General features: G+C 41.8%; 1 protein-coding gene across 1 annotated transcript; it reads left to right on the top strand.

Annotated features, from left to right (window-relative positions):
* Window positions 1–4,231: 4,231 nt before the first annotated feature.
* Window positions 4,232–16,018, top strand: LOC310992517 (sodium/potassium/calcium exchanger 3-like; the record flags this gene model as incomplete). Its single annotated transcript, XM_083980601.1, has 17 exons — window positions 4,232–4,340; window positions 4,620–4,718; window positions 6,788–6,864; window positions 6,943–7,017; window positions 7,950–8,034; window positions 8,855–8,958; window positions 10,102–10,176; window positions 10,350–10,375; window positions 10,503–10,556; window positions 10,652–10,788; window positions 11,105–11,274; window positions 12,478–12,742; window positions 13,954–14,120; window positions 14,244–14,358; window positions 15,137–15,249; window positions 15,696–15,761; window positions 15,908–16,018. 17 exons carry the CDS (start codon window positions 4,232–4,234, stop codon window positions 16,016–16,018), a joined length of 1,848 nt encoding a protein of 615 aa, XP_083836727.1.
* Window positions 16,019–16,928: the final 910 nt, after the last annotated feature.

Raw genomic sequence — 16,928 nt, 5'->3', positions numbered from 1 at the left:
AAAGGTTCCTGTATGGTCCAACTTTCAAACTTTCAAGCCATAACAAAGGCTATTTTAAACATTCATGAATTGGACTTTAGGGAGGGTTTTCCAAATATTTGGGTTTGAAAACCATAGGGAAAATTGGACATGTGACCAAATATTTAGGAGGAAGGCATCATTTCATTCATCATTTTGTCTGTGAAGGTAAGAACCACATGGGTGAAGTGGTTAGACGTTTTTGTCCAAAACAACATTTTTCACTCTAGAAAGTGAATTCAGTGTAATGATGTAATCGATGTAGTGATCCTAAATATGAAAAGTGGCCCATCTTACCCCACTCTCCACTAAATCATTAGGTTTATAGCTTTTTATCTTTGCCTAATTGTAACCCCTTGATTATTCCTGCTGTCTTGTATTTTTGTGTGCAGCTTGGAAAAGACCATCAGTGACGCAAAGCAGGTTGAAGCAGAACCCAGCAGGACACTCCTAATCTATGACCTTGATATGAAGAAATGCCGTGATGAAAAGATTCGGAAGTTGGTGGGTAAACAGGATTGTAACTGTTCTGCAGTTGGTGATGTTACTCAGCTGTTAAAGTTAGTTAAGTTCAAGAAATTACATAACATAAACTAACCTGTCAAACATGTGGCATGTTATTATATACAGTACATTGGCACAATACCCAGCTCTGTTCCTAGTTGTTCATCCGTGCCTCACCAGACTCAAAGCTGCCAGTACCTTCAGCAAACATTTAAATGATTTTGATAATTTTTCAGTAACCATCACCTTGACCTTGTCCAAAGATTTGATGGAAAAAAGGCAATTTCTCCAGAAGATTTTGTAGTTAAGAACTCTCACAGATTGCAAATTTGTTGATACAGTAACGCTATGCAGGCTACATTACAACTATCTTGTGGAGGTTTGGCAAAGTAGGGAATTTATGTTATTGTTTCCTCCACAGCTTGATATTTTATATGCAATTTAAGACTAGTTGTGAGACTGATTAACATTTGCATTTATCTAACTGCCCTGGTTTGTCAGAAGGGGAGGTTATATAATGGATTTCATCACAGCTCAGCTCTGCCACCACAGTGCTCACAGAGAGTACAAGATCTAAATGAAACATCACATACACACAGCTCTCTGGTAGACAAACAAGTAAACATAGGCTGATGGTTTGTGCAACAAATGGCTCCTGGACAGATGAGTCTTCATATTATTTTGTTTTTGTGCAGGAGGAGGAATCCACCATAATGAAGGAGCAAAATAAGAAACTAACTGCAGAGGTATAGTCTATGTTACTTTTCACACAGTAACTTTAACCTATTATCAGTCAGTATACTACATTTAAAAGAAGTATAGACATTTGAAAACACTTTCCACATTTAAATTATTTTTCAGCTCAAGGACCTCCAGCAAGAGAGAGAACAGGACAAATTCAGCTTGAGCAAGTTCAAGGTTACTCTTCATGTCCTGGAGGTAACACCATTGATTCAACTTGGAGACATTCGGTTGCATTTCTCTCACCATGTATTCCTCTGTTAGTCATTTTACATAGTCAACCGGCTCCTAATGTCTTGTGTTGCTTTAGTCTGGCATGGAGGAGGCTCAGTTAGGACTGCTGCATAGGGATGAAGTCATTCATCAGGTAGGAACAGAGACATTAGCATAAGACAGAGACTGAGCAAAAGACTTTCCAATACATCTAGATCCTTTTCTTTTGAAGTCACCATGAGTTTATGAAAAGTGTTTTTTTTAATGTGTCATTATTTTATCATTACTTTTTCAAATGCAAATGTGTTTTATGATAGAAAAACCTGCAGCTCAAGCACTCAGAGGAAACAGTTGAAGAGTGTTCTGTGATCATCAAGGTAAAGTTGAAATTTAAAGACAAGTTAAACATGTTTTTGTTTATAGTTTATTGTATAATTCCATCTTGCAAGCTGTTATTTGAAACATGGCGTTGTCTCTTAAAAGCTTTGAAATGTTGTCAGATTTATGTGCAGTGCAGGAGAACACCTCCATCACTAGTTATTGATCGCTGTCAGATGTTTTGTTTTCTCTGCTCCAGGATCTCAGGCTGACAAATCAGGAGCTGAGGGAACAGTTGGAGAACAGACAAGATGAAGACCTACTGTAACCCTGACACACAATATCCTCTTGCTTTAAATGAATATAATGATGCACAGTGAGTCATCTCACACTGGACTGTGTCTGCTTTTGGTTTCCAGCTCTTTGATGGAAAAAAAAGGAGGAACGCTCAGTCCCCCCCTGTCACTTGCAGATGAAATTAAGCTGCTGGCTGCTTCAGATGAAGAGAAAACCAGCATGTCTGACTGGAAACATCAAAGCAATGTATACATTTTCTCTCTTATTCTCTTAGAAAATACAAAACCAAGACATTTATGACCTTTTGATTGTTATTTTAGTTCCACAAGTGACCACTAGAGTGTGCTACCACTAGGACCACACAGGGAAGCTTTATTACTGATATAGAAATAAGGATGAATGATGTCTGGCACTGTGTCTACAGGAGGACACAGAGGAGGAGGAGGAGGAGGAGGAGGAGGAGGAGGAGGAGCTGCTTAAACCACGAAGTCTCACAGTAGAGCATCAGAACAAACACACAAGGTATTTTAGTTTATGATGAATGAAAGGGGGGATATGTGGGGACTTTTCTCTGTTAAAAAGGGGCAGTATTCCTGTATCATATTTACGCACTTTACTCTTTCTTTTCTTCTTTCTTCACTTGTCACTGTCCCTCTGGCGTCTCTCTTGTCTAAGGTGTGAAGGCGTCTTGGAGACAGCCGTCCAGAGAGCAGGATTGTATGTGATGTGCATCTTCATTGTCCTTATTTTTCTATTTATGGCGGGAAACATTGCAGGGTTCTGCTCTTCGCTTTCCATCAGCAACTTGTGGACCCATGTACATCAATTGTTACAGCCGTACTGCAGAGTGCACTATGGTGCCCTACCCCCTATTTGACCCCTTATGAACTAAAGTCTATTCTTCTGCTTCTGCTTAAACCTCTAAAAAAAAAAAACTAGACTCGGTTTCTTAATAAAACATCCAAAGTAGCTTTTGACAGAATACATTCTGATGGGTGATTGCAGAAACAGCATAAATAAAATGTAATGCTGAATACAGTTTAGCTGCTTTGGTTTGCTCTTGGTTGTGTTATTGTTTACACTACAACATGGTCATGGCTTACTGTGACACTGTAACAGTCATCTACCATTATTAGTAATGCCTGTGCTTCTCCTACAATAGTCAACATGTCTGCTTTTTCTTTCTAAGCATGATACTTTTTCCTTTAAGTTTTTTTTTTCAGTTAAATATTCTAATTGATATTGGTTCAACTCAAACTTAGCAAAATTTTGAAATGTTTGACTTCAAACTTTATACCACAAGTAAAAATCTGACGCTTGCCTATTAATGCAGATGGAGGGTTTTGTATAAAAAATCTGAATCGGAACCCGATGATGATATATGCAAATAGATCGACAAACTAATTTCCGTAAAAGCAACATAAACCATGACAAATCTCAGGAGAAGCTTAAGTCCAAAGCTGCGAAAAGGTCCAGTATTAATGACTATGAAACACTGAACAGATTTTATTTTCGGGTACACGCGGTTAACCCCTTAGATTCATCTAAATTTGTCTCCGCTGTATTACATACATCATGTACTGTATGTATCAGTCTGTGTCCATGCTGTAGCCCACCTCCTCCATGGCTGCCCATGCTGCCAGCCTCGTCTCCAGTCGCCCCACCCAGCTGAAGGCGGCGCGCCCTGGTGGTCTTGTCTGTGACTCCAGGAAAACACCCCCCTCCCAGACGGAGAGATTCATCAACTGGGGATCAGATTGGGGGGCAGGAGGGATGTGTGGACGGTCTGAGCCGAGGGCTAGTGTTGTCTAGGTGCTGACTGATGTTCGTTATTTTGCATCTGTGGGTGCTGAGGCGTGTGGACGTGGATGCTGCGTTGGTTGGCGCTGAGTGAATGAGTGACTAACTGACTGGTACTGAGATGCTGATGACAGGCCGAGCTTTTTTCACGTCCTGCTGTGTGGTGGATGGAGACCAGAGCCCGGACAGCTGAAAGGCAATAAATCAGGAAACTAGAGCAACAGGCTGGGTTGCTCCAGTCTGTAAATAAAGGGAGAGAACCGGCGAAGCGAAGAAGGCGGCGCGACAGCGGCGACATGTTCTGAAGGGGAAGAGCCGGCGAGTGGCTGCGGCTGGCGGCATGAAGGCGCCGAGGAGACCAAGGCAGACGCGGCTCCTCCCGCGTTTCTGCGTATGTGGAGTCGGTCTGCTCGCAGCCGCCTGGATCTTTCACCTCAATGATGTTACAGGTGCGTCTCTGAAGAAAAAATACATACACTCACTATTTTATTGCTATTAAACCCATTACTAACATGTTGTTTATACTATGCACATCATCAAAATAATACCTAAATTATGTAGGCTATTGCGATATTTATACACCTAATAGTGGATGATTGTAACCCAAAATGAACACTTTTGCTATGAGCATATATTGTAATAAAGTAAATTTCATAAAGCTGCTGATATACAATAGAATAACAATTGTATCATCAGCAAATTTATTAATATTTCATTTCCTTTTTAAGGCTCCCATGGACCCACTGTGGATCATGACATCTTGTCCAAGAGAGAGTTCATCCAGCAAAAAGAATACAACAACCAGAATGACACTGTTTCTACATCTGGTGAGACATACCATGTGATTTTATTATGTTTGTATGAAACAGGGGAGAGATTGTTTATTCTGTTTTATCCACATAAAATATATAAATAATCACTTTTTCAGCCTTTTGGGTTTGGCTGAGGATCCCTGTAACCATAGCAGCCATAGCGCCAATATGGACTAAAGTTTGGGTTTGTTTGTTTATAGCATAATAATTCTGTAGTCCATAATGGTCACTGTGAATGGAGTGAATGTAGTATGAATGAATAATGGTTTCTGTACGCGCTTTGGGTATCGGGTAACGTTAGAAAAGCGCTATATAAATGTAAACCATTACTGTGATGAAGTTGGTAACACCCTAATTTGTGTGCGCGTGTGCAAAGGCAGTGTTAGTGTGCGGTCCCATTAATGTGTTTAATCCAAGTCTATCTCCCGAGTACATCGATCAGCCTCTCCCTTCCACCTCATCCCTCATTTGTTCCAACTGCACATCTAGATCCGTAAACACAGTTGGGTCTTTGAGGGACCCAGTTGCTAGGAAACTGAATGCTGAATCCATGGTTGGATGCTGTGTGCATCTGTTCAAAGTGTCCTGTCGTAGTGACCTGCTGATTAGTAGCCTCTCATCAGCAGCTCTGTCATCGCATATGTGGGCTTGGATCTGTTGGGCCGTTTGAAAGAGCGAAACAGTGGCTGCATCTTGAAGTCTGATACTGAGATGAAGAGAATCTGTAGCCAATTACAGCGAATATGTCGAGCTCCATATATCGGGCTGGAAAAGGCTTTCTGCCCCAGGGAAAACACAAGGCTTCCAACACTGCTGTTGATGATGAAAATATGCAGTTTGATCAGGGACTGGTGGTTGTCACGATATCACGTTATATCACACTCTACATCACTACATGTGATGTGTGTTAGCTGCACAGCTAATGTTGCAACTGTTTACTGCACAATGTTGCCTGTGTGCAGGATCTTATCTAGTCTTGTCACATTGGCTTCACTCTGTTGTTTGTGACCTTAATCTTCAGTGCAGTTCTGACTCACAACCAAATCAGTGTGGAGACAATAAAGGTGTGTGTGTGAAGGGGGTTGTTTTTGTTTTTGTTTTTTATGGTGCAGTGAGTTGTGCCATTTATCTTAGCTAATGTACAGTGGGAGAGAGAGGACAGTGCATGCGATGCAAAAGATGTGGGAAAAAATTTCAATAGTATTACCAGAGTGTAGATGGCATGGGGGATGATGTTCGGTCACAAGAGGAGCACTTTACAAGAAAATTGGCGAAAAACTCGATTACAGTGCTACTGCACCGGCTTAGTCACACAACTATGACACACACGAACACAAGTGAATGAAGGTTTATGGTTCGGCTGTAAAAACCATATCTGTTGATTCTTTTTCTTTATTAATAAAATAGAAAAGACAATAAAAATAGTAATATATTGTTTTGCTTGACCAACACCTCAAAGCCAAGGTATTCAGTTTAAAGTCTGAAGAATGGCAAGCTTACTTATACATCTGCACTTTTCAAAGCAGAAGTTACAAAGGGCATAAAACATGAGGAAGGGAGACAAAAGAGAATTAATAAAGCAATGCTATGTGCTTTTAGATGATTTTTTAAAATGTGCAGTGATGTAGTTGACACAAATGCAGAAATCCATTAAGTGTTTCCTTGTTTTATTTTCATTATGAATTTGATTAAACTTAAACAAACTGATTAATTCGTTTATAATTTCAAGATTTTGTCAAAATAAATCCTAAGGGTAACATCCAGTTTTGGGAAACAGGAGGAAATCTCACAAATAAAGCACAGGGTGAGTTTAGGCAGAGCACCAATGTTTCATTTGTTTCATTCATGCTTCATAATAGCAGTGGTGTGACAGCCATTCATATTCACGCAGCTGTGTAAGGGGTCACCTCCTCCTGCACTCAAGTGTCTCTTGCTCAATTGAGTGGTTTGTTGGTTTATGATTAATCAATTATCTGTTAACCAAGAAACGGACTAATCCTGCTGTTGAATTATTAATTCTGAATTATTTAGAATTCCCTCTTTTCATTCATCACCAAGTCGTTCTTTGTCCATCTCTTCTCCAGCTATCAATGAGTTCCCTGAAGATATCTTTACTCTGGAGCAAAGGAGACACGGAGCCGTGCTCCTTCATGTTCTCTGTGTGAGTATCAGTACGTTTTGTTGCATTAAAGCTCAAAATTAATCAGTTGGTCAATGGAGTGTCTGCTGTGTTTTACAGGCTATCTACATGTTTTATGCACTGGCCATCGTGTGTGATGTTTACTTTGTGCCATCACTGGAAAAAGTATCAGAGGTATGAGTGAAAGATACAGTACACGCCCCGCCAAGAGGCCACGCATTTCTGATCTGGATTTCCATCTAGCAGCTTGACACTGTTTATACCATATAGTGAAGTGTACATTTGTATTCATTTCAGTTGTGGTCAGTGTGTCACATTTAGCATTGTATGATATTGACTCACATTAAAGGGATAGTTCAACATTTTGGCAAATTGGCCCATTGCCATATTCCCTATAGTTTTAGGAGTAGGTTTGTTACCTTTAATTTTTTTTACCTTTAAAGCAGAGCCACGAGCTGCTCAGAGCTACGCTATGGAGGCTCATGGGATTTCTTGGTTTTCAAACTCATCAAATACACAATCCAACAACTCCAAAACGCTCGCGTGGACAAGTTGTGACCTGCACATTCACCACGCTATGAGATAATAATGGAACGTTACGAGTTGTTTTCTAGGCAAATTCATGGAAAATAATAACGGAACGTTACAAGACAGAGTTGTTTTCGAGGCGAATGCAGCAACTGCTTGCCGAAAAACTGCCCCCGACGGAAATGCGCATCAGCGGTTTTCCATGAATTTGCCTAGAAAACAACTCGTAACGTTCCATTATTATCTCATAGTGTGGTGAATGTGCAGGTCCCAACTTGTCCATGCGAGCGTTTTGGAGTTGTTGGATTGTGTATTTGATGAGTTTGAAAACCAAGAAATCCCATGAGCCTCTGTAGCGTAGCTCTGAGCAGCTCGCGGCTCTGCTCCGCCGTTCTAAAAATAGCTTGCACCGACAATTAAAGGTAACGAACCTACTCCTAAAACTATAGGGATTATGGCAATGGGCCAATTTGCCAAAATGTTGAACTATCCCTTTTAACAGTACAGTGTGTTTATTTTCAATATAAAAAAAACCATGTGTTTCCAGCTCTGCTCTTTAATCTGTCTCTGTCCCCCAGAACCTTCAGCTCAGTCAGGATGTTGCCGGGGCAACCTTTATGGCAGCTGGGAGCTCCGCCCCCGAGCTCTTCACCTCTTTGATTGGTCAGTTAATGCTTGTCTAGTCAATTACTCACTCTTAATGTGTTAGCCCAGTGATTGTTCCATCACAACTCCAATTACCTGCAATCATATACGTTGTCCCCTGATGAGGACTAACAGAAGTCAAGTGTACATACTGTAGGCAGAGGCACTGATTAGACCTGAACATAGACAACAAGGATGGTTTGATGATTTCTTGATGGTTTGTCAGGGCACAGATAAATGACTTAATGGCCCAGATACTCCAGCAAGCATTCGTTTTTACTTGTACAAAGCGGTTTTCAGTAAATGTGGACTGAGTAGTCTCAGTAGAAAAGAACAAAGAGTCAGCAAGATAGAAGATGTTGTTTTTTTGACAGTGTTGTTCAAAGTATTTCAAAACTGTCCTAGAAATGAAATCCTTGCACACATTTGGTAAAACTGAGAAACTGAATCTTGGAGCTTTATCCCAGATACAATCAAAACCTCACCAAGTGACACATTTCCAGTTCCCTTTGATCCAGAATGTAAGATGCATTTTATTAAAATGGTTATGTTACTGGAAACAAATGTCTTTCTGTTCTTATAAGGATGAAAACTTTGTGTCTAGATCCATGTGGCTAAAGGGTATTTCCTCATATATTGTCACTAAAATAATATATTAGTATTGGGGTGACTTTAAGTTGGATAAAACCCATCTGTCCAGACAATGTGATTATAAACCAAAAATGCAATTTCTGTTCTGTTATTTCTTCACTTTGTTCACCTAGCTTGTGTCGGAGAGAGATTCAGTCCATCAGCTATTGAACACTGTCACATTTTTTATGATTTATTGCTCTTTTAGGGGTGTTTATCACTAAGGGAGATGTGGGTGTGGGAACTATTGTGGGATCAGCTGTCTTTAACATCCTGGTCATCATCGGCATCTGTGGCATCTTCTCCGGACAGGTACATACACTGTGTTCAAACCAGGAACTAAAAGGAGAACTGACCTCACCTTTTCCAGATCACTCAATAGAAACTAACCAGTTACCATTTGTAGAAGGATTTGTGAAGGATTATTTTTCTGAAAAACAAAAACACATTTTTTTTGGCCCATAACGGTGGTTAATCAAACTAATATAATAGTCCAGTCATTTTATGAGAAAAGGTTAAACAAATTGCAACAGAAGCAAACTCATCTGATTTTGTATCCTCAGCATGTCCTGAGTGAGGGGGAAAAAAGCCCCGAAGAATCCCATTAGGGGAAAGAAAAACACCCAAACATATCCCATTTATACGCATATAAAAAAAATGTTCACGTGAATAGGGTAACATTTCTAACTTTTAGATATCTCCATGAAAATTACTGAGTTGATTACTTACATTAAGACAAACAAAAAATGTATTGCAAGTTTTTTGAAATTCTTTGTTAACATGAGCAAATTTGCATAAACTTGCATAAATTCCACCGTTTTGACGGCACATGTATGAAGTTGCTGTGGTGGTACCGGCATGAAAATTGGAATGAGTTGACTCCATCGGTCAACCGACAAGTTGACCACTTTAAATTTCAAGATGACTGCAATTTTTCAAGACAGCCACATCCTTAGTAGAGCAGGTATGACATGCTCCGTCTCTATTAATGCTCATGGGTAGCCTTGATTGACCGATGGAGTCAACTCATTCCAATTTTCATGCCGGTACCACCACAGCAACTTCATACATGTGCGGTCAAAACGGTGGAATTTATGCTAATTTATGCAAATTTGCTCATGTTAACAAAGAATTTCAAAAAACTTGTAATACATTTTTTGTTTGTCGTAATGTAAGTAATCAACTCAGTAATTTTCATGGAGATATCTAAAGGTTAAAAATTTTACCCTACACACGTGAATTTTTTTTTATATGCGTATAAATGGGATATGTTTGGGTGTTTTTCGAAACTTTCCCCTAATGGGATTCTTCAGGGCTTTTTTTCCCTCACTCAGGACATGCTGAGGATACAAAATCAGTTGAGTTTGCTTCTGTTGCAATTTGTTTAACGTTGACCCCTTTTTTGGCCTAAAATTACTGGACTATAAATGCACTATGTGTGTTCATTGTCTCCAGCCCATCACCCTGAGCTGGTGGCCCCTCTTTCGTGACGCTGTTTTCTACATCTTATCCATACTGGTTCTTATCCTGGTGAGAAACCCTCCAGTCAAACTATAAAACTATACATCTAGTGAGATGAGCAAACTTATTTTCATTCCTGTGCCGTGGTGTCTTGGTTCTTAATCAGTCTATTTCTAAACCAGTAAAGATATACAGGTATGATTAGACATAAAAAAATAATTATATTTTGATTTTATTTGCAGGTCATCTATGATGAAAAAGTCCTGTGGTAAGACTGTAATAAAATGTTATGACTTGGTGACTTCTGCAGTCTGAATATCAGATTAGATCAGATAGCTGACTGTCATTAAGGTGAATGTGGTGTTTACGAATTGGTGTCTGTGATCATGTCTCAGGTGGGAGACCATCATCCTGATCTCTATGTATGGAATTTACATAATCATCATGAAGTGAGTGTGTTTCTCTTCCCCTCACAGTTGCCTCATATAAGTATCAACCTACCAAACCCACTAAAGCCACATTATCTTTGTGTGTGTTTGTGTAGGTTCAACAGATCTCTGTGCAGCCTGGTAGAGAGACACTGCAGTAGGGCGGGTCAGCCGTGTCTGGGCAGTCTGCGACGGACGACCGCCGTTGGAAACGCCGCAGACTGTGACAACGACATGGTGCCGCTGAAGCCAGGTGCAGGAGCTCGTGTGTGTACGTGCGCGTGTGTGCATCATTCATCAGAAAGTACTTTCAGTTCTCTAAGCTGCGTTCAAAGGACCTAGTGACACGGTTTAAGCTGCCAGTCAAACCCATTTCTGTTCCTCTGTGGATCCCCAACAGGCTGACACAGAACTAGATCACTTTGATGGACGAGTTTTCATCTCCATCTTATGTCTCTATATCACCCTGTCCTTTCCGTCTCAAACTTTGTCTTCTACCACCTGTATTTTATCAAACTATCCTCTCCTTTCTCCTTGTATGTCCTGGTAATATTCACCCATCTCCCCAGACTCGAGCGTGGTGGCCGGTCAGGACTCAGGGGTGGTGATGGTGGATGAACTGCTGCACCTGCACCCCCACCAGCTCTCCTTCTCAGAGGCAAGCCTCCGCCTTCTCATCACCCCGCATTTCCCCCCCTTCACCCGCCTGCGCATGGCAGGACGCATGATCATCAATGAGGTACACTGCAAGCGCTTGCACCCTTCACATAACGCAGAGTCTGCCCGGTTTGTTCGGCTAGAACTGGTGGGTATTTAAACGTGCATGTGCAGTGATTTAATCCTTAACATGTCACAACCTTGTTTACTTGGTGCATCAAAGCAGCACCATTACACCTGGAGTTAGATTTAGTAATTATTTTTTATTTTAAAATTTTGTAATTTGGTAAACAGAAAAAACATATCACTGCACTCAAATCAACCCTCCCTCTTTTATATTTCTTTTAATGTGAACCAGTTTACCCTAATTTAGAATCAGTGACTGGAGGCGGCTGGTGTGTCACACCAGGGGTATTCTTGGCAAAAAAAAAAAGATTTTGTTTTAGTCCTCCCATCATATGTGACGGATGAGAAATCCTGTCGCTTTAGCTCTAAAAGTGTCACCCTCCCACGCTCCCACGAGTCCTTATCTGATTCTGAACAACACTAAGCAGATCAGACAGTTTATTTGCTAATGTCATAAAATTCAATGTGTTATCATTTATATTCAGTCAGTCACAATAGGCTGCCTAGCTCACGATTCAGTGCCACAGCAATCCCCGTCCTTATGTCTCTCTACATAAAACAGCCCTCCAATGAGTTTCACACAGGGATGTTAACAGATTTTAAATTTGGTTTAGGATCAGTATTCAGCATCGGCAAATATAACAGACACTGAAATCCTGAAAGAGAGAAAAAGTAAATAGACCGAAAGCTGGGCAGATAATGTAGCAGCATATCAAGCTGCATCCTGTTATCTGCTGTCGGACGGACACTGGATAATAAAACTCACAAAGAAACAACAAAGACACATACGCACTGCTGCCTAATGCATAACATTATCTCAGACACAAAAGCAGAGAAGAACTCAATCTCCAAATCTGCTTCCTCACTCCCTCGGCTCTCCTGCATGTGTGCTTGCCATTTCCAGTGCCAAATTAAAGTGTGACTGCCAATGCTGCCCCCGCTCTGTGTCATTCCCCCTTGATCAACGCTTCCAAATCCCCTCCAGTGAATGCGAGGACATGCCTTGCTGCATAATCACTCCTGCCAGTTCCCACATTGTTAGCCCACAGTCAGATGAAGTCTCCTTCATAATAAGCTTGCAGCAGCATTTCTCACGTCACTTTGTTTTCCTCTGTTTACGTTTTTTTCTCCTTTGCCTTTTTTTTGCTCCGACCCACAGAGGCAGAGGCTGATCCGGGCTCGGGTCGGCCCGGAGGACGGGGGAGCCGCAGGGGAGGAGGGTTTAGGTGCTGGCGGGACGTGGGGGAGGGAGAACGGGACGGTGGCTGACGGTGACAGGCAGATGCTGGAGGGAGAGAGGGAGAGGGGTAAAGAGATAGTGGGGGAGACGGGTGGGGGAGCACAACCTAAAGAAGAAGAGGAAGAGGAGGAAGAGCAGGACGAAGTAGAGGAGAACTCTCCATTCAAACCCTTCACCCTGCCAGGTGAGTGGATAACGAGAGCAGACACTCAACCGTCTTCATTTCACGAGCTGAAGTTAGTTTCTGAGGTGGTCTCTGATCATTATCTGTAACTTCTCAAAAACAGCTATCTGACATTCACAAACACTTCAGGCTCTGACTGGCTGTCGGTGCTTCATTGAGAAATGAGCCGAGGTTTTAACTCCGTTCTCTGGATTCTCTTTTTTCGTTCTCCACAGAACTATTTCTATCACCACGAAGTGCAACACTCTGAGTGTCTCCCAGGAGATAACATCTTAAAAAAAAAAAAAAAGAGCACCATTGTCCCTGTATTTTTAGCACTATCACACCCCTGGCTGTAGGAGAGTGTTACCCCAGCACATCTTTTGATTCAGTAGTTCCACTAAACCTGGAACAAAGGCAACAAAACTACAAATGTAAAGCTATTTTTGCATATTCCTGTTCCCGCTGCATCTGAGGAACCATGGAGGAAAGACAAATCAGGCCACAGAGAGGTGCTGAAGTGATGCTATGAATGACTCTGCTGTGATGGGGACATTTTTGGCACCAGGAGCTAAATTAGTCGAATTAGTCAAAATGCAGATCAAGATCTTGAGTTTCCTACTAGGCTCCTGGGAAAAGGAGGTTGAAAAGTGCCATTGGATAGAAAAGTACACCAGGCAAACAAATTGATACAAGTATTTTTGTATTCCCGCAGTAGGGAAACCCTCAGCCATTACAGCAACACCAAAGTGCAAAAATATTAATAAGTACTATAAAACACTATAGTGATTATATTTATAATGTAGACAGTAAAAATACATTTTGTTATGGCTGCTTTAACAAAACAAACTACTACCTACATGTGCTTTCAACTGTCAAATACCTGCTGCATCTACACTGTAACTCTCTCCTCTTTGGACCTGTAGCAACAAGTAGCTGGTCTGTAACTCACACTAACGTTCGACAGATAAATCAAACTAAGGAAGGATCCATGATGGATCGACTCCTGCTTCATCCACTGTTAATGTTTTTCAGAATAATAGATTCATAGTTAATGGAGCTAATTAGAAACGGATGAGAGTTTGTCTCAGTCACTTCCAGGCTGCGCTATGTGAATAATTTATTAGTTTAGATGAATCTGTAATGATCCCCGTGGGGAAACTTGCATGTGTGTGTGTGTGTGTGTGTGTGTGTGTCTGTGTGTGTTCGTGTGTCTTTTCATCACACATCAGAGGGCTGGTGTATGCGTCTGAAGTGGCTGCTCTCCTGGCCCCTGAGCTTCCTGCTTCACTGCTCCATCCCCGACTGCAGCCTGCCGCGGTGGGAGCAGTGGTACCTGCTCACCTTCCTGTCCTCCACGCTCTGGATAGCCCTCTTCTCCTACCTCATGGTCTGGATGGTACGAGACGCATGGTCACAGGGGCATCACACACACACACACACACACACACACACACACACACACACACACACACACACACACACACACACATGTATAACCCACCTCTTTTCTTCTGTCCAGGTGACCATCATCAGCTACACACTTGGAATCCCAGATGTCATCATGGGCATCACGTTTCTGGCAGCTGGCACCAGTGTCCCTGACTGTATGGCGAGTCTCATCGTCGCCCGACAAGGTGTGTGTGTGTGTGTGTGTGTGTGTGTGTGTGTGTGTGTGTGTGTGTGTGTGTGTGTGTGTGTGTGTGTGTGTGTGTGTGTGTGTGTGTGTGTGTGTGTGTCTCCTGTCTCGACATGCATTCCTGTCCTTTTGGTTTGCTACTAATCTAAATCAGAATATTATTGACCACATAGTCACTAATGATCCTGGGCATACTGGTTTAACAAAACAATCTCCGGTCATCAGCAGGCTGAAAATCAGAGGACATGTCTGTTCTGATGAGACAAGTAATATAATGGATTTGTGTGCGCAAAAGACACTACATCTGAACACCCCCCATGTACGCATACGCACTTCAACCAAGGCGGCCCAAATCACCCAACCTTTGCCTTACTGTACGTTCACACCAAAAGCTTCCAAAGAGGCAAAATACTGTATCTTTAGCCGCTTCTGTTGCTCTTCACGTGACTGACATCAAAGTTTGATCGTGCTGGTCATTTAAAGGAGCCGAAGGACACCTCTATTCTCACTGGTTGCCGTCGAACCGCGCCATAGCTAATTACCGTCAAGTTAACCGAGACTCAACTTCTCATCTGGTGATGCTTTTGGAAGCACAGCTGACGTCAGTTGACGCTCAGGTCGCCGGGCTCTCATTGAAAATGAATGACTTCTGGCATTTTTTAAGCTTTTTGGACGCTTTTGGTGTGAACGCACAGTTAGATAGGCAGGGCATGTAATTTAATCAATCTGGGTTCATGAACATCCTATATTCACCTTGTGTTGGTCAAATGTTGCAGGGATGGGTGACATGGCTGTGTCCAACTCCATTGGCAGTAATATCTTTGATGTGCTGCTGGGCCTGGGCTTCCCCTGGGCACTGAGGACTCTCATAGTCAGCTATGGATCAGTGGTAATGCCAGCCGTTCTCTTTACCTAATGTCTTACACTATAATAACATAAGCTGTTGTTTTGTTTAGACACCCGATGAACTGTGTACTAGTGCTGAGACCGTTTATTCATCTGCTGTTTCCTGGAGTTGATAGAGACCAAAGCAACCACAGCAGAGTGATATTGGACTTCACAGACTACTCCAAATGACTAATAGCTTTGCTGTGTAATTTTAAAAAGTATTGCAGTTTTAGTTTTTCTGTTCAACTTTGTAGAAATGCAAAATCTGAATACTGCTCAGAAGAACTGAGGCTGAATCTTTACATATTAGAGGAGCATATGTGGCTAGAATAATTTAAATAACTGCATACATATTAGTGTAAAACAACACTTGGAATAAGCTCAGTAAACATGTTGAGATGGAGCTGACCACTAACGTGATGCTGATGTTTTGTTCTGTGTTTTTAGGTGACAATCAACAGCAAAGGTCTGGTGTACTCAGTGATTCTGCTGTTGGCTTCAGTCACACTAACTGTGAGTTGATTACACAAAGTCCAAACCAACATCAGCTGCCTTTTTTTTTGTTTCTTCATTTACACAAAGATTATATATTCAGAGCAACTGGATGATAAGTTAAACTTGAACAGAGCCTGTGTTTCTTTCGGTCTGTCCCTCCTCAGGTCCTGTGTGTCCATCTGAACCGCTGGAGGTTGGACCGTAGGCTGGGATTCAGCCTCCTGCTGCTCTACGCCATCTTCCTCCTCTGCTCCGTCGGCTTTGAGAGACTCTAAAGGACACACACACACACACACACACACACACACACACACACACACACACACACACACACACACACACACACACACACACACACACACACACACACATTTACAGACACACACCTGTATGGTCAAACACTCAGACTCAAAGAAGTGGTCGGACTCGTTTTCCCCCTTCACTGCTGCCATTGTAAACCATATACGTATGGGCAGATGAATTTTCATTTTGTGTCACGGTGGCTGTTACATGTTTGAGCAGTGTTAACGCCACACCTGCTGCCTGAAAGCAACATTGTTTACCTTTGATAACTGAGTATTTTACATAGTTTTGTACCACGCACTTCCAGCCCAGATTTTATTAAATAAACCCAAACTGATGATGCACTGTCTCACAACAAATTTATAAAGTATTGAGTTTTTATTCTGAAACCAAGGAATCCCAAAGTGTGTTAGTTTACCTGTTATCACTTTATGACTGCCACAAGTAACCTCAACGACCAGATGATTATACATGTATGTTCATACAGTCGCTTCTCAGTCTGTGCAGTTACGTTTATGTAGAGTTTAACGTCAGGTTTTCATCGCGCCTTTGTGTCTGTAGCTGTAAATGGCATCGCATGGCTGATCATCACGCTCTGGACAATTGCACTAAGCCACTGTCGTCATGACCTTGTTCATAACGCAGCCTCCTCCTCACCCCACACAGCACTCCCACTCTCTCTTCCTCCTCAACCCCTCTTTCCTATAAGCTTCTCAGCACAGACGGTGTGTGTCTGTGCTGGAACAAAAGTGACGGTATGCTACAAAGTGTTTTTGAATGTCTGTGTTTGGAGACAGTCCTTGAGTGTATGTTTGTTGAGTGCAATAAAACACTTAGTTCTGTGAGGTTTCGCTTCTGGTTTTTAACTTGCCACAAAAAAAA

This window comes from Trachurus trachurus, assembly GCF_905171665.1.
Source record: "Trachurus trachurus genome assembly, chromosome: 10".
Classification (NCBI taxonomy): domain Eukaryota; kingdom Metazoa; phylum Chordata; class Actinopteri; order Carangiformes; family Carangidae; genus Trachurus; species Trachurus trachurus.
The sequence above is the reverse complement of the archived record's forward strand: the minus strand, read 5'-3'. Positions and strand labels throughout refer to the sequence as shown.